Below are 18,773 nucleotides of genomic sequence, written 5' to 3'. Positions count from 1 at the left end.
CAAAGACTTCTCTTTGTTAACTAGTTCGATAATGACAGCTTTCAGAGTATCAAACTCTACTTCAACCTAACTCTTATCTCCCACATTTTTATTAGTATAACAATTTTGAAGACGAAAAACAAAATATTTTTTTAACTAAAGCAAAAGAAATAATTCAAAATTTAAAAGTTAACTGTGGCTCTTAAATAAATAAATGAAATGTAATTATTTAAAACTAAAGTATAAAAAAGAAAGAAATAAATAAATAAAAGAGTGAGATAATTATAATAATTTATTTAAACAAATTAAGAAAAACAAAATGGAAAAAGGTTTGAGTTTGATTGGATTAAGACTCAAATCCGACGAAAGTTTACCGCTTCAACGTTTTTGATTTTCATATAGACATCATCGCGACTCCGCCGTTCCCTTCTTTCCGTAATTCCAACCAAATCCAGGGCTATTTCCGTCATTTTGCCCACCCCCTCCATTACCCGTTTTATTTTTTCTCCTTAATTATCTCATTAATTAATAATATTACCCTTTTTTTTTATAATTTATTTATTTGCTTTCTCATTAACAAAATTAAGAGAAATGATAATAAGAAAAAAAAGACAAGATCCCTGAAGGTGTGGGAAGGAAGCAAATTTACATATTTGGAATTTTGTAATTTCGAAATTTAGAATACAAAGCTACACAAATTCGAATGCTTTTAATTTTTCTGTTTCCATTATATTTATTTTTATTATTTTCTTCTTCTTCTTCTTCTTCTTCAGCTGAGGAAGACTTAAATCTCTTCTTGAAGACAAATTTCTGATGTATTTGAAGAGGTTTTAAGTTTAGAAGCCTTTTCCATCTTCTTCTTCTGATTCATTATTCTTTCTTCTTTCTTCTTCTTCTTCTTTCTTTTTTCTTTTTTCCCCCATTTTTTTAAGGGGTTTGTTTGGATTTTGTTCCTCCCCCATTGAAACCCAGCTCAACCAGCCCAAGAACTTGGTCAATTTCTTCATTTCCTCAATTGGGTTGCTCTCTCTTCAACGCATTTGAGGTGGATCCACAAGCACCCCTCAAGATTTTCATCAGATCAGAGGCTTTGATAGAATGGTATTTGTTTTTCTTTGCTTCTGACTTTTTCTTTCCCCACTTGGATTCATTTTCTTCATTGGTTCTTCTTATAGTTTCATGGGGTTTTTCTTTCTTTCTTCCTTTTGATTGTTTGTTGTCATAATCTTGTCATGGGTCCCTTTTATTTACTACTTCGATTACTGATCTGTGCTGGAGTTGGAGAATAAACTCAACATTTCAGTATACATTTTCTTCCTATTGCATTTTCATTGGGTTTAGATTTAGTTTTTGTTACGTCTCTGTTTTAGTGATTATCTGTAGCTTGTTTAGTTCGTGTTCGTGCTATTACTAGAGGATTTTAGGATTGAAGTTTTCTGCCCATCTGGTTTGTTTATCGAAGAGTTGGAACTTTGTTTTGTTTAATTCAATGCAATTATCATTTGTTTAAGTTTTGTTGATTGATGGTTTTAGTTTATTCATATCTTAGCCTATTTAAAGTGTTTTCATATCTTGACAAAGAGTCAACTGGAGTTCAACTTGTCTGACTCCATGAATGTCAAGTGGTTATTCAACTGAGAGTTCAGTTCTGATTTTTTTGGTAAGGCTTCATTGCTACATGAAGTCATTTTTCTCCGCTTTTGGAAAAACGAACTCTCGAAACAATATTTTGATGAAAGGAATGTGGTAAGAATGATTTCAATGTGATCCATTATTCTAGCTCTGTTTTATTACTTGCAATGCTTTCCCACTCCATGACATACATATTTGCACCAGAAAATTTTGACTTATTGTAGTGCTAGTGCCGAACTACTTATATGGACAGGGAAACATGTACAACAGCCTACATTCATTCAGTTGATTTTGTCACTGAGTAGTTCATGCGCATCTGCCACTTTTTCAAACCCTTTCCAACCCTGTCTTTGTTAACAAGACACATGCCTCAAACATGGACCGTTTACCCATCTCATGTAGTGTATAGTCAATTATGACATAATTTGCACTTCGCTTGTGTGTCTACTTGTTAACTTTGGGGTACTTGCAGGCTTCTACTACTGGTCTTGTAGTTGGATCTAATGTTTGGTTGGAGGATTCTGAGGAAGCTTGGATAGAGGGAGAGGTTCTAGAAATTCGTGGTGAAGAAATTAAGGTCCAATGCACCTCGGGGAAAACGGTGAGATTTTTTTATATATTTTTTTAAATTTTGTTTTCTTGATATTTATACAAAGCCTCCTGTGTTTTCTTGGCAATTTCCTTGTCATCCCAAACCCACCACACACTCTTAATGCTTACTATTACAATAATCCTTGTTTGGTCATTGAATATTTATGTTTTTATTTTATCTGGCCCCTAAGTTTTCAAGGGGGATTTTTCCTACTTTTTTTTGGGCCCTTATGTTTTCAACCATTTAAGTCCTTGCAAATAACTTTTCGTAAATTGTTCGACAAAAGCCTAACAAGAACACATATTTTATTCAATTGGGTGACAAATATGCATCTTTGGGGAAAGTGGATATGCTTATGCAGAGGATTAGGTGTTAGATTTCATATGGTTCAAGATTTTTTTTAATTGATTAATGAAAAATTAGTAAGGACTAATATAGATAGTTTACTTGCACCTTTTTAGTTCCTTCTCTCCCTTATTTTTTTTTTTTTGCAAAGTTTATTAGGGACTAAAACATAATACTTGAAACTTTATGGACTAAAATAGAATTGATCTGAAGTTGAGGACCAAGATAGGATTTAAGCCCATTAATCAAATTACCTATCATGGTTGTATCTTTTCCCATTTGCTTGTATTGAAATCTTAGTAACTGAGATCCTCAGATTAAGATTAAAATTTTGTTAATCTGTTCCTTTTCTGTCTTGTTCCTTTCTTTCCCATTCATAGGTTGCAGTTAAAGCAGCTAATGTCTATCCCAAAGATTCCGAAGTGCCACCCTGTGGGGTGGATGACATGACCAAGTTGGCTTACTTGCACGAACCAGGGGTGCTACACAATTTGAAATTGAGATATGATATCAATGAAATATATGTAAGTATATGAAGAAAATAATTCACTCTTGGATACTGGTTTCCCACATTCAGGGAATGCGGTGTTGAAGAATTTATATTAATGTGCCTTGTAGGCAATTTGCATTAGGAGATAGTTTTATTTTGTTTCAATGTGCAAGTTTTATACGAGGTTAATATGATGAAAACTTGTGCTTCCAGACTTATACAGGGAACATATTGATTGCTGTAAACCCTTTTACAAAGTTACCCCATCTCTATGATAGCTATATGATGGCACAATATAAAGGGGCCGCATTTGGTGAGCTTAGTCCACATCCATTTGCAGTTGCTGATGCTGCATACAGGCATTCTTCCGACAACACTTCTGTAAATTTGTCGTTGAGAATTACACTTATTTGGTTATCTGAAATTCCTTTCCTTTGGATGCAGACTTATGGTCAATGAGAAAAAGAGTCAATCCATATTGGTCAGTGGTGAAAGTGGGGCTGGAAAGACAGAAAGTACGAAGTTGCTTATGCGTTATCTTGCATATATGGGAGGGAGAGCTGCTTCTGAGGGGAGGTCTGTTGAGCAGCAAGTTCTGGAGGTTAGAACATTTGAATATCAACCTTCATGATTACATGATACAAATTTCGGCTATCTAGTATTTGGGTTTTCAAAATGCATCATACATGTGTTATCTTCTTTTCTCATGCAGTCAAATCCTGTTTTAGAAGCATTTGGGAATGCAAAAACTGTTCGGAACAACAATTCAAGGTAGGGAGATGTCTCTTTGGAACATTTATTTCCTAATTTAACTAGTGTTGCTTGAAATTTCATTTTTGACTTCCATCTGTATTTGGTTTTTGATGAATCTTGTAGTCGTTTTGGTAAGTTTGTGGAGATCCAGTTTGACCAAGGGGGAAGAATATCAGGAGCTGCTATCAGAACTTACTTGCTGGAAAGATCTCGTGTTTGTCAGGTGTCTGATCCAGAGAGAAACTATCATTGCTTCTACATGCTTTGTGCTGCACCACCTGAGGTAATGGGAGCCTATGATTGCTTGCTTGAGCTCACAACCACTTGAACTTAGTTTGAGTTATTTCTTTATATAAAAGATCTCTCGTGAAACTCTTTATTTGAACTTAGTTTGAGTTATTTCTTCATTAATTCAATCTTAAAGGAGGTGAAGAAGTATAAGTTGGGAAACCCAAAAGATTTCCATTATCTAAATCAATCGAACTGTCATGCTTTGGATGGAATTGATGATGCCAAAGAATATATCGCAACAAGAAAAGCAATGGAAGTTGTTGGGATAAGTTCGGAAGAGCAGGTAATTTCTCACCTCATACTTCGTTATGAAAAAAAGTAGAGATTCTTAAAAATAACCATGTATTTTCTCCCTCTTATTTTTTTCCTGCTTCATTCCAGGATGGAATATTTCGTGTTGTGGCTGCAATTCTTCATCTTGGAAACATTGAATTTGCAAAAGGGAAGGAGGCGGATTCTTCTGTTCCCAAAGATGAAAAATCTTGGTTCCATCTTAGAACTGCTGCGGAGCTTTTCATGTAAGTGTGTAACTTCTTTGAATTAAAACCAAAATTTGGAAGAGTGATGACATCTTCAAAAGGTTGATAACATCAAATCCTATCCAGGTGTGATGAAAAGGCCTTGGAAGATTCTCTCTGCAAACGTGTGATCGTCACTCGTGATGAAACTATCACAAAGTGGCTGGATCCAAATTCTGCAGCCCTTAGCAGAGATGCTTTAGCAAAGATTGTATACTCAAGGTTGTTCGATTGGTAAGTCTTCTCTTTGAAGGAGTATACGTCGATTGGAATTTTGGTACAATCTCCATTTTGTGATACACTTCATTTTATGTTGTTGATTCATATGCTCAATGTTCCTTCCCTCAGGCTGGTGGACAAAATTAATAATTCAATTGGCCAGGATCCTGATTCAAAGTTCTTGATTGGAGTTCTGGATATCTACGGATTTGAGAGTTTCAAGACAAACAGGTGCTCATCTGGTATGCCTTTTTCTTGGATAAGAAACAGAGATATTTAAAAATTATAAAATTTAATTAACTGTAAAAGAATAAATCTTTTGAACAAATTACAAAACTTCTCTTTAAGAAAATGAAAAGAGACTACTGCACAAGTAAGCAAAGGAAGAGGCCAAACTAGCGATCAAAATAAAACTAATACACAATTCAGAAAACTGATGGAAAAAGAAACTAGTTAATTCAACGTAAGCTGATTTTAAATGCTGTATCATTTAGTAAATAATAATATATTTTAATTAATTAACAAATGAAAAAATTGCTGAAAATATTTACAAATGTAACAAAATTTCAGAATCTCTCAAAAGATAGATACTAATAGAAATCTATCATGTCTATCATTGATAGATGATGAAATTTTGCAATATTTTGTAAATATTTTGGTTCATTTTGCTATATTTGAAAACAACCCATTAACAAATTCAAATACAAAATTAATGTTTTTATAATAATTTATTAAAAGTAATATTAATAATTAAACATTTTAGTTTAATCACTAAATATAATTAAATAAGTATAAATTAATTATGATGATAAAATTAAATATTAATAATAAAATTACATATTTAGATAATATAAAATATTAATTATTAGTTATAAAGGTATTTGAAATTTAACAAACGTAAATAGTTAGTATATCTATATCTAATAATTAATTAAAAATAAATAGTAATGTAATGATTATTTAATAAATTAATTATAGGTTTTACAGTTCATCTTCGAGCTGTAAAAATTTCACCTATCCGAACACTAATAAACCCATGATAGATTTGTTTTTACCTTTTAAGTGTCTTGTTAGATAGATTCTGGTTTTAAAAAGTGAAATCTTGGGAAACAAATTTGGATATTAAATGTCTAAAGAACTATTAAACAACCGTGCTCTATGAAGTAAATTAGTATTTCTATTGCTTAAAAGGTCTCTAGTATGTAAGATAGAGTTCTTGGTCTGATTTTCCACCCAGAAGCATTTCCCATTGGTTTCTTATCTGATTCTCAACATTCTTTAAATATTACAGTTTCGAGCAATTCTGCATCAACTTAACTAATGAAAAGCTTCAGCAGCATTTCAATCAGGTAAAAATGAAGCATTTCATTTTTTTCAGGTTAACTTGCAGCCTTCTTCTTCTTCTTCTTCTTACTACTATACTATTATTATTGTTACTTTTTAATAAATTTGCTGCATATCCTCACAACGCTTATATCTTTAATGAACAGCATGTTTTCAAGATGGAGCAAGAAGAGTATACAAAAGAAGAAATTGATTGGAGCTATATTGATTTTGTTGATAATCAAGATGTCCTTGATCTCATTGAAAAGGTTTGTAGTGTGTGGTTCTCAGTAAAATGTTTTCCCTAGTGTTTCCTAAACTTTGTATTGTTTGGATGGGATGTTTTGAATGAAGAAAACTGAGCGAAGATGTAGAAGTGTATTGATCAAGACTAGATTATTATATACAAGAAATAAGGATATAGCAAGTTTCTCAAAGCTGACATTAGGTTGCATTGTGGAGTGTTCGGACGGGACCCGGTACCCTATGGTCATTAAGAAAGGATCCTCTCTCTCATGGAAAACTAACTATAACATCATGGGTTGACCTAGTGGTAAAAAGGGAGACAAAGTCTCAATAACTAACTTAAAAGGTCTAGGTTCAATTCACGGTGGCTACCTACCTAGAAATTAATTTTCTACAAGTTTTCTTGACACCCAAATGTTGTAGGGTGACGGGTTGTCCTGTGAGATTAGTGAGGTGCGCATAAGCTGGTCTGGACACTCATGGATATAAAAAAAAGAGAGCAAAGGAAAATTTATAGGCAACACGAGACTACCCATGGGCTTTCATCAAGGCTCAAGACCACTATTTCCAACATTGGCAGTATAGATGCTGGTAATTGAAGCATTACATAAAAGATTTTTCCCTTTGATGGCCAGGACTCGTTCTTTTTCTTCTTGCATCCATTTAATTGTTAACGGAAGTATAGTTTCTTGTTTCTTATTTTTAAAATGTTGGCTCTTTATAATTGGCATTGAAGAATGATTCTACCTACCAATTTTCCCCAAGTTAGAAACTATTTATTGGCATCATCATCATTCAAGAACCAGTGGAACAATATATGAGAATATTTATGTAGTTTCTGCATGATTAAATAACGTTAACCTGATAACTTGGATAGTGGAGATTAGTTCTCTTTGGCATTGTGTATTGATGTCTATCAAATGTTTGTTCCCTTCCATTTCTTGTCATCTTCTTCACTTATACACATGATTTTCAGTCTCCAAGTAGTGCTTTTATGCTAGAGATAGATGTGAGTAGAAGTGATTTCTGACATCATTAGGTGAGGTCTCTTCAAGTATCATATGCTGTATTTTTATTGTCCTCTGAAAAATAATTTGGTACCTCTATTCTATTTCTCTTTTAAATGCTTTCATATTCATTCTTGCTAATTGATCTTTGGTTTTCTCAATAATAATTCAGTAAGTTGTTAACAAAGCAATCTCTCCAATTACCCCATAACACTTGCGGAGTTATCTTTATAACCCTTTTTCTTAATCATTTGCAATTTCAGAAACCTGGTGGTATTATTGCCCTTCTGGATGAAGCATGGTAAGCGTAGTGATATTTCTGGCATCATTTTCTTTGTTTTTTTTGTCCATGTCTAGTGTGTGCGGTTCATGAAGTGAGTATTGATCATAATCTACTATGTTGTTGTAAAAGATAGCTTGTGCTTGTCATTTGCAGTATGTTCCCCAGATCAACTCATGAAACATTTGCTCAAAAGTTGTATCAGACATTCAAAAATCATAAACGCTTCAGCAAGCCAAAATTAGCCCGGAGTGACTTCACAATTGCTCATTATGCTGGTGATGTGAGTATTTCATCCCTTTCTCCCCCAAAATACTCTCACAATATCCTATAATCTGGTCCTTATCCATGAATAAAAGATATGCGATAATCTTGGAAGTTGATAAACTTTGTTAATTTGTCTAATTATTTCTCAGGTCACCTATCAGACTGATTTATTTCTAGACAAAAATAAAGATTATGTTGTTGCTGAACACCAAGCACTCTTGAGCGCTTCCAAGTGCTCCTTCGTGGCATGTTTGTTTCCTCAATTAGCTGAAGAATCATCCAAATCTTCAAAGTTCTCATCAATAGGTTCTCGTTTCAAGGTCCGATACAGCTCCTTTTTAGGAAATGGGATCCTTGATGTTGTTTGTGTCTTTTTCTTTAAGAGGAGCTCATTTTTCTTTCTCGCAGCTACAATTGGTATCACTGCTGGAAACTCTAAGTGCTACTGAACCCCATTACATTCGATGTGTAAAGCCTAATAATCTTCTAAAGCCTGCTATCTTTGAGAATAAGAATATATTGCAACAATTACGATGTGGGGTAAGAATATGGTCCTTACATTATCATTTCTTTAGAATAAAGGGTATTATATTAAAAGATTTGAAACCAGTTGGTAGGTGTGGATATCTTATTTCTCCATATTTTTGTAATCTTTCTTTTGATATTGAAAGTTATGCTTCCTTGTAAAAGAAAAGAAAACAAAAATTAAAAATTGCAGTAGAACTCTTATAATAATAGTGTACAAGGAACTGTGTCTATTTTTTAATTAAGTTTAAATAATTAAAAATGCTTTCATCATTCTCATGATAATTACATCCATATAAACACAGTCAGAAACATTGCTTTTAATCCCCCCAAACACTCGCACACACACCAAACAAAGAATAAAAAAACTGCCCGTAGAGGATATGCTTAAAGAAAATACTAGTTTCAAGTATACCCTGAAGCAAACTTTAAGTTATCTTTGGTTGTGATTACCACTGCTGGGCACACTGTAATGGGAGAGAAATTGGCATTTTTACTTTGTAGCATGCATGAATCTGATAACTTGAAGCATATGCCACACTGGAAGTCTTAACCACATCTTATGTGTAACAATATTTTTATCAAAATGTTATTTCTCACTTTCTTTTCATTAGGGAGTCATGGAGGCAATAAGGATAAGTTGTGCTGGTTTTCCAACAAGGAAAACTTTTGATGAATTTGTTGACCGTTTTGGACTCCTTGCTCCAGAAGTTTTGGATGGGAGGTATAATTGGTTCTTAGCTTTCTTCAGACTGCAGAGTATGTCTAATGATCGGTGGTTCTGACTCTACAACTTTTATTTTGTTAGTTCTGACGAAGTCGCTGCTTGCAAGAGGCTTATAGAGAAGGTTGGACTTAAGGGATTCCAGGTAATTGTTTGATGAGAGATCAAAGTTAGGTCTTGAAGTGACCTTGTGTTGCAATTGGCAGACTAATTGTCACTGTTCACAAGCTCAATACTTTGCGTTTGTCTTTTGAAAGAGATATGTTATTGAGCTCCAACTTTTGTTTTCAATGGTTTTTCCCATATATTTTTTCTAAATCTGGTATTTCCCACATTTTTTTTTTGATATCGACTCAATTCTTTAGTTTCAGCTATGGAATCATTTAAATTTTCTTTACTGAAGTTTCCTCTAGCAGTTATAAACTTCCCTTTCCTTCAATTTTTAAACTATGTCTAGGACGATTGATTTTTATATAAGTTTTATGTGTTCTTAACTACTTGTATACAAAGTATAAACTATAGCGTGTTATGTTACAAATGTAACATATTCTGGCAGATTGGTAAGACAAAGGTGTTTCTTAGAGCTGGTCAGATGGCCGAGCTTGATGCGCTCAGAACTGAGATCTTAGGACGATCAGCAAGTATTATTCAGCGGAAGGTTCGTTCTTATCTGGCGCGTAGAAGTTTTGTATTGCTTCGGAGGTCGGCTATACGTTTGCAGTCTGCTTGTAGAGGTAATAAATTGTCATCAACTAACTGTTGTACTGGTAGACCTGCTTTCATAAGAAGTCCTTTGTAATTAGCTAAGAATTACTGAGTTTTGATCCATGTTGGTTTCAGGACAACTTTCTCGAGAAGTATTTAAGGGTTTGAGGAGAGAAGCTTCTTCTTTAATGATTCAAAGGAATTTGCGCATGCATCTCTGCAGGAAAGCGTACAAAGAAAAATACTCTTCAGCTGTTTCTATTCAAACTGGAATGCGTGGAATGGCTGCTCGCGATGAGCTACGGTTCAGAAGACGGTCTAAAGCAGCAATTATTATCCAGGTTTAACATTTATATTTCACTTTTTGCAGAAATCCTATTATATCAACTTCCATAGGAGAAAAGAAAGAAATATCAATTCTGAATTTGTTGGATTGCACTCATAGCTTTGAATATTGAGACAAAATCTGTCATTTTATATTCCCTTTTTGAGTTCCCTTGAGTAGATCACGATGGAGCAGAATTCTATACCCATCTCTCCTCTTGTGGTTGAGTGATTTCCTTTCCTGTCTTGCAGACCTACTGTCGCAGATATTTGGCTCAGCTGCACTATAAGAAGTTAAAGAAAGCAGCAATCACCACTCAATCCGCATGGAGAGGAAGAGTTGCTCGTAAGGAACTACGAAAGCTGAAGATGGTGAGATCACCTTGTTTCTTTCTAGTCTCATCCCTTCTACTTACCAATATTCCATATCATTTCCAAAAGGAAAAGGCACTGCTGAGTATTTAGTCATCATCTGGTCTTATAATTTGTTATGGGTTAAACAAGAATGTTTTGTCTCCAATTCGACTTCTTTCCTGTTAATTCTAGCTAATTGAATATTTGCACCCTCATTGGCTCTTCTTCCTGGGTTAGCAATAATGCGAACCAATTGGCCATGAAAATAGTTCTGTATGCTGAGAACCTCATTGGCTCTTCTTCTCTGTTTTTGCTTCTGAAGTAATCGGACTTCCTTTTCTACCTGAAAAGACTACACGATTCATTATTTTGCGAGTACAGAATTTGGTCAATGCTACTGGAATTCATTATTTAAGAGTTTGGTTTCGTTAATGCTCACTGTCACGAATTTGTACCTTAATTAGTGACTGGAAGAATACTTAACTAAGAATTAATTTGTAGTTTATAAAAGCTGTTTTCTCAATGTGAATTATTTTCTTTTCCTGAAATTTTCAAGTATATGGCGTCTGAGTTTTGTTGAATTCAATTTCCCTTTAATGTAGGCTGCAAGGGAAACAGGAGCTCTTCAAGCTGCGAAAAATAAATTGGAAAAGCAAGTCGAAGAATTAACATGGAGACTGCAGTTGGAGAAGCGCATGAGGGTAAGCTTGACTAAACAGTCATAGGATACATGTCTAGTGAGCTTTGGTTTGACTTGGTCATCTGCATAAGTTGGATCAATAAGCTCAACAAATCTGAAAATATTCAAAGCTTACCAGAAAAAAAAAATCTAATGAGCCAAATATTTCCAGGCTGACTTGGAAGAAGCTAAAACACAAGAAAATGAGAAGCTGCAATCTGCTTTGCAAGATATGCAGTTTCAATTGAAAGAATCAAAAGCGATGTTTGAGAAGGAACGTGAAGCTGCAAAGAAGGCTGCAGATATTATTCCAATTGTGAAGGAGGTTCCAGTTCTTGATAATGCAACGATCGAGAAAATTTCCAGTGAAAATGAAAAGCTCAAGGTAAGATGCTTTGAAATGTCCAACTTATATTACTCATGCAGATTTCTATGAATTGTGTAAATATCTCAACATTTATTTCAATTATTTGACCAAAAAAGAGAACATTTATTTCAATTATGAATGAGTTCGTTTTGCTGCTGATTGTTACTTCCTTGTGGGGACTTGTAGGCGTTGGTAAATTCGCTGGAAAAGAAAATTGATGAAACAGAGAAAAAGTATGAAGAGGCGAATAGAGTTAGTGAAGAAAGGCTGAAGCAAGCATCGGAGGCAGAAACAAAAATTATTCAATTAAAGACTGCTATGCAGAGGTTTTTGCCATTTGGCTTTAGCTTCTTTAACTTCATTCTTTGTTCCTTTTTTATTTTTGATAAGAAACCAAAAAATATATTATAGCTAGATTGCTAGTCAGTTACTGTGTGTAAACTTAAATGTCAGGCAACCGTGTGCTATTATTCTTTGTCTTCATTTAATTTCAGCTAATTTATAAATTATCACCAGAACCTTATTGTTTTGAACTTTTATATACAGGCTTGAAGAAAAGTTCTCAAATATTGAATCTGAAAATCAGATTCTTCGGCAGCAGACCTTCCTCAAAACACCAGTAAAAAAAATGGCTGATCATCTTCCTATTGCAGCAGCTGAGGTAAGTTTTGTTTAAATTTCCTTTGTGCTCATTTCTTCCTCCACCAATCTTGTTATAACGTGTTTATTTTCTCTTTGTGCTCGTGGAAATCCATTTTTTTAGTTAGAAACAGAAACTCTTGGAGAACTTATAAGAGATATTTTTCCTTTGCCATTGGAGAAATTTCAGCTTGTAAAATTGGGCCTTTTGTGGTTTGATGCTGTTTGTTAGGTCTCTTCTAGTGGTTGAGTTTCATGTCGATTTTTGCGAGCTTTCTCCACTTTTTGCACCAATCTTCCTTGTTCTTGAATTGTAATATTGTATTCCTTTCTTTGCAGAAACTGGAGAATGGTAACCATTTGGTTGAAGATAATCGAATTGATGTAATGCACCTTTTGGCTCTTATTATTCTCTCTATATTCTTACTGGATGATGTTATTTTTATTATGTGACATTCATAAATATGTCTAATTATAGGAGCAGTTTGTAACACCAGTGAAATCACTGAAGAGAATTAGCTCAGAATCTGAAATTAAGTTGAGTAGATCGCATTTTGAACACCAACATGTACGTGTTTCTAAATCACTGGTTGCTACACTCTTTTTCTCTCTCTATTGTGATATATTCTAAAGCCATTAATTCTTAATTTTTTATTTTTGGTACAGGAGAACGTTGATGCTCTTGTCAGTTGTGTCATGAATAACATTGGGTTTAGTAATGGGAAGCCTGTAGCTGCATTTACCATTTATAAATGCCTTCTTCACTGGAAATCTTTTGAAGCTGAAAAAACAAGTGTATTTGATCGCCTAATTCAGATGATTGGATCTGCAATAGAGGTATCTGGATTAGTTTCTTCCCTGTTTGTTCAAATTACGCTGTTTACTATCCTATAAAAAGTAGGGATCCTGGCTTCATCAATCGTCGTAAAAGACAATGAGAACTTACCTTTTCACCTCATTTGCTTATTGTTAGGATCCTTCCTAGCTAGAAACACCTCAAGAACACATAATGAACTCGAGAACAATCAAATATTGATTTATATGTAGTATGTATTGAAATATGTTCTAATTTAATAAAGAAAAATAACAAAGTAACAACTAGCCTTTCAAGAGGGCTAGACTCTCCCAAATTTCTCAGTTATGAAAGCTCACATCACACCCTACCTCTCAACCCACCCTCTATTTATAACTAAAAACCTTAACAAACCTACTATCTAATTACCAAAAGGCCCCTCCTAATTCCCATGCTAATATTCTACTACTAATCTTAATAATTCAAGAACTAGGAGTCTTACACTTGCATCATCTCTTTTGTTTTCTCTCTTCCTTAATCACTAACGAGTGGCAACAATTTTGATTTAAAAAATAATAAAGTTAAGATTATTTGTTGGAAGAAAATGCGATTGAGCCTGTGACCCATCCTCTTTATAATTCATTCATGATTTCTTAGCTTGGGAATATTAAATAACTCATTGTGCTTTGTGCGGAGTTCCAGAATCAAGAAAACAATGATCATCTGGCCTATTGGTTGTCAAACACATCTGCACTACTATTCCTGCTTCAACGAAGCTTGAAAGCTCCTGGTGCTCCCCGGAAACCTCCACCTTCAACATCCTTATTTGGAAGGATGACTATGGTATTTCGGATTCACTGTTGCTGTTCTTTCTGAGCCTTCATTTAGGAGACAACTGCTTTCGTTTTCTATTATTTAACACATTAGGGTATGTGGTTGTTCAGGGTTTTCGTTCGTCTCCTTCTTCCAACAGTCTTGGATCTGCTCTTAAGGTCGTGCGTCAAGTGGATGCTAAATATCCAGCTTTGCTATTCAAGCAGCAGCTGACAGCATATGTTGAAAAAATATTTGGAATTATCCGAGATAACTTGAAAAAGGAGTTGACATCATTTCTTTCTATGTGTATCCAAGTAAGTTGGATCCTCCTTGCAGCCTTTTCTTCTCTCTCATGGGTTTTGTCAACCGTAAAGTTCTTTATGGCTTTGTAGGTGAAGCTTTGCTTTTCTTTTATACTTCTGAAGTTTACTCATTTGTGTAATTTACTGGGGTTCTTGTTAGGCACCAAGAATATCGAAAGGAGTACTACGGTCTGGAAGATCGTTTGGGAAAGATACTCAAACAAATCACTGGCAGAGCATCATAGAAAGCCTTAACTTGCTTCTCTGTACATTGAAAGAAAATTTTGTATGGCTACTTTTTGGAATCTTTCAACTTCATCATGTTGAATGTTGTGCACGTGTTTCTCATGAATTTAATTATCATTGTGGTTTCAGGTTCCGCAAATTCTTATCCAGAATGTCTTTGTTCAAAACTTTTCGTATATTAATGTTCAACTCTTCAATAGGTAAGCCATTGATCCCATATCTTCAATAGTTCATGCTAAGAGGAAATTATGTTAACAACAGTGTTATTTCCTTTTAGCCTCCTCCTTCGTCGAGAATGTTGTACATTCAGCAATGGAGAATATGTAAAATCTGGGTTAGCTGAGTTGGAGCTCTGGTGCTGCCAGGCAAAAGAGGAGGTACTTAATTTCCCTTTTCGATAAAGAAGTAAAATTTTGAGATTAGTCTTTTATTTGGTGCAATTTTAGCACAGACGTCTAATTTCTTTTGCTTTCTAAATTTAAATCTTTTACAGTATGCTGGTGCTTCTTGGGATGAGCTTAAACACATAAGACAAGCTGTTGGCTTCTTGGTATGATATTTTACTTCACTCTTAGAAACATAAAATTTTACCGTGTCACCAACAAATGCATATAGTTATATTTAGCATATTGTTTTCTTACTTGTTAATGCTCTTGATTACAGGTTATACATCAAAAGTACAGAATTTCCTATGATGAAATCACCAATGATCTTTGCCCTGTAACTCTCTCTCTCTCTCCCCTTTCACTTATTTATCTATGAATGCATACTTGCTATTATTGAGCTCTGGAATTATGACAATGATGCTTTCAAATTTCAGAATCTTTACTGCCCTTTAAGAAATCTAACACAAAGTCTATGTTTATCTGGTTTAGATCCTGAGTGTCCAGCAACTTTATAGAATATGCACACTCTACTGGGATGACAACTATAACACTCGAAGTGTATCGCCCGATGTGAGTGGTTTCTTTATGTCGATTCATGAAATGATTTTCTATAAAGTAAATGTTGCTCATTATAACTTTTGATATGTGAAAATAGGTAATATCTAGTATGAGAGTGCTCATGACAGAGGACTCCAACAATGCAGTCAGCAGTTCCTTCCTATTGGATGACAATTCCAGGTAAGTCTGAAATGGTTATCAAACAAGTCCTAACAATTGGTTTTTAATATTATTTTTTTAAAGAATGTTGCATTACAAGTTTTTATAAAAAAATATATATATAACATTACAAGGACTAATATCGAACTAGTTGAGCGAGACTCTATCCGACAAGCCATCGCCTATCATGAAGCTAGACACACTCAATCTTTACTTGATTTTTCATTCTTCCATTTTAAATGCACATTTTCTATTTTCCATCCTTCCCTTGTGGTAGTTTTTCAACTATAGTGCCATGTTTCACAATCTTACTTACTAACATGAACCACTTTCAGCATCCCATTCTCGGTCGAAGACCTATCGAACTCACTGCAAGAGAAAGATTTCTCGGGCGTGAAGCCAGCCGACGAACTACTTGAGAACCCAGCCTTCCAATTTTTACACGAGTAAGGCTGAGAAGGGGTCGAGTAGGTTGTTACATTTCTGTTGAGCAGATCAGAACAGAAATGCTGTTTTTGTATCCTCCCACAAAGAAAGGTCCCTCTCCTTCGAAATTTATTTATTCATTCAATCTGGGTTTGATATAGTGTACATTCTTCTTCACTCTGGGACTGAGGAGTTGGGGGATAATTATAATTTTGGGTATAGTGTGTGTATTATTTTTATTGTTTCTTATGCCACCATTGGCTTCAATTTTATACCAAAGTTAGAAGGTTTTGCATTACATTATATTGTATTTTTTTTTGTTTCTTTTTTGGTGGTTGAGACATTGTTCTCTCCACCCACATTTCATTGTATAAAGGAGATCAATATCAAGTTTGTATAAATTTGGTAAAAAAAATAATAGGAACATTTCTTGGTGATGAGATGAGGCAACTTTTCTATTTAAATGCTTTTTTTTTGTTGATATTTTTGGCTAAGAGTTGTTTTGGTTTTAATTGATATTTGTTTTTAGTTATTAATGAAACTCAAGAAAATTAAATCATCACTTTTTCTCTATGTTTTCTCACTTAAAAAATAGTTCTTAGATTATGTTTCTGAGCTCAATTGTTTCTTTTTTAATTTTGTGATTGTTCAAATCATTCATTTTGTTAAATGTAGATTCAAACATGGCATCACAACTAAAACTACATATGGTTTTGGTTAGTTACTAAAATGAGTTATTAAATCGAGCATGATAACATAATTTAAAGGTATAAGTTCATACAATTGAGTCGAGATTTTGTTGACTCTTATGCTAAAAAGTTTCAAGTACGCAAACTATGGCATCAAAATCAAAATTTTCAAAACGATCAAGGTTCTAAATCGACTCTGCTCTGCTCTGCTCTCCTCTCCTCAATATAAGTTGACTTAATAAAGTACTAACATTGTTTAAACTTTTGATGAAGTGACAATTTTGCTCACAGGAGGCTAATGTGGCAATCTCCTTCCTCTCATTTTCCCCCTACTGTCATTGTCTGTTGTTGTTTTCTGAAGGTTGCCATCATCACATCCATTCAAATACGTGATTTCTTAGATTTGGAATAATAATGATCTATTTGTTCCAAATCTAGCGTAATTGTGGAACAAATGCTTGTTCTATTAAGGACTGTGACAAACAACAATGACAAAATAAAAGACATTGATGGTTAATGATAGTAAATAGATAAAAGAAGAGAGAAAGAGAGAAAGGATAGAGATAAGGAGTTCTCTACCTCAGGTTCATTGAACAAAATTGCACCATCTTAAGAAATAGTTGCTATGTCAACAAAAGTTAAGATCAACTAATTTCAATGCATTCTTATGATCATTTAGGAGCAGTTTAAAGACTGTTAAAGACAAAAACATACGATGTTATTCATTAACTTTGATATTCAAGTTACAAAGTGAATAGCTAAAATGATTTTAAAGTTAGTGATATTCATTTATGGAGTAAGGTATAAAATCACTATCGCAAACCTTACGTCTTAATAATGGGCTTGGTCATCATAGACAACAATATGTTGAAATGAACGAGTTGTAATGATTATCTCAAGGTAAAGATATACTACTCCACCATGTTTAGACTTTGAGTGGTTACAATAGTTGTAGTGAGACGTATGTCAAGTATCTTTTCTTGTATATGAGACAACGTAACTATCTAAGAGACAATGTAACTATCTAAGAGACAAAGTATATTTCACTGTTTGGTTATGAACTAGACATGCTTTTGAGGCTTTTCTCCTCCCGACAAAGTTGACGTGACTCAACATTAGATAGTGAACCTCTTTATGTCTCCACCAATAGTCAAAGTAATGCCCATCTTAAGTCGAAATTTATACATATTTTACCTTTAGAACTATACCCAAAAGATTTCATGTTAATGAAACTATATATTATTCTAATTGCATTCACTTGCTACAAATGAAATCGTTACCCTATTGCTCCAAAAATATTGCTCTTCCCTACAAGAGAGAATAATAAAAATGAAAGGATTTTAACGATAAGTTCCATTGCCACGAGAAAAGGGTATTTCCTAGTGGTAAGATTCTTGCAAAGAGTGAACATATATGAGAGGTTCGACCCTCAGACTATAAAGGAGTGGAGTGAACTATTTTAGCCGACTCCATGTGTTGCCCCAAGAATCAGGATTATAACTATTCTACTTTTCCTTTATTTTCCATCTCTCACTATTCCTAAATCCCATTTTCACTATTGCCCACTCTCCTTTTACTATTCCTCACTTCTCCAAACATAGATTATAATAACACAAACTATAATAACCTAGACATACAATTATAACCCACTACACGTTCTTTCGTATTATTGTATTACCTAAGAGGATGAGTCTGATTCAGCAATGACCGGTTGATTACGTTAAGAAAAGGACTTTTTTTGGATTTCCTTAAAAAAACTGAAACCCGAAAGGTCAAATTGTCCAATAAATGGAAACAACCCCATGCATTGGGACCATATATAGGACCTCAATAGGACCACCCAAAATTCTATTTGCCTCTTCTTTTGTTGTATTTTTGTTCTTCAACTTTATGAGATTTGGTCCAACTTTTTCTCAAATATGGCCCAAAAATTCCACATCATGCACATGAATTTTAGACCCTTCATATGGTATTTTCATGGCATTCCATTTGAAACATTGGTCCCTTTTTTCCCCAAACTTCTAACTCTTGATTTTTCTTTCTTTCTTCTTTCTTCTCATCATTATATTTATTTTTTTTATAAATTGGAACATCAACATCTTCATCTCCTTTTGATATATTTGGATTTATATATAGTGT

The 18,773-nt window shown here is 34.0% G+C and overlaps 1 protein-coding gene across 1 annotated transcript; it reads left to right on the top strand.

The window, feature by feature from the left end:
- Positions 1-661: 661 nt before the first annotated feature.
- LOC101208630 (myosin-6) lies at positions 662-16,403 on the top strand. Its single transcript, XM_004140536.3, has 39 exons — positions 662-1,080; positions 2,084-2,212; positions 2,929-3,072; positions 3,252-3,397; positions 3,483-3,639; positions 3,751-3,809; positions 3,915-4,074; positions 4,216-4,365; positions 4,464-4,600; positions 4,688-4,834; positions 4,949-5,050; positions 6,111-6,168; positions 6,310-6,411; positions 7,659-7,696; positions 7,832-7,958; positions 8,092-8,262; positions 8,351-8,482; positions 9,082-9,191; positions 9,276-9,336; positions 9,748-9,925; positions 10,032-10,237; positions 10,473-10,592; positions 11,177-11,275; positions 11,426-11,638; positions 11,807-11,946; positions 12,167-12,281; positions 12,599-12,643; positions 12,738-12,827; positions 12,926-13,096; positions 13,755-13,895; positions 13,997-14,182; positions 14,331-14,456; positions 14,546-14,616; positions 14,694-14,793; positions 14,910-14,966; positions 15,080-15,136; positions 15,292-15,372; positions 15,458-15,540; positions 15,855-16,403. The coding sequence occupies exons 1-39, from the start codon at positions 1,078-1,080 to the stop codon at positions 15,967-15,969; spliced, it is 4,527 nt and encodes a 1,508-aa protein (XP_004140584.1). The 5' UTR covers positions 662-1,077; the 3' UTR covers positions 15,970-16,403.
- Positions 16,404-18,773: the final 2,370 nt, after the last annotated feature.

Source organism: Cucumis sativus, chromosome 6 (genome assembly GCF_000004075.3).
Source record: "Cucumis sativus cultivar 9930 chromosome 6, Cucumber_9930_V3, whole genome shotgun sequence".
NCBI lineage: Eukaryota > Viridiplantae > Streptophyta > Magnoliopsida > Cucurbitales > Cucurbitaceae > Cucumis > Cucumis sativus.
The sequence above is the reverse complement of the archived record's forward strand: the minus strand, read 5'-3'. Positions and strand labels throughout refer to the sequence as shown.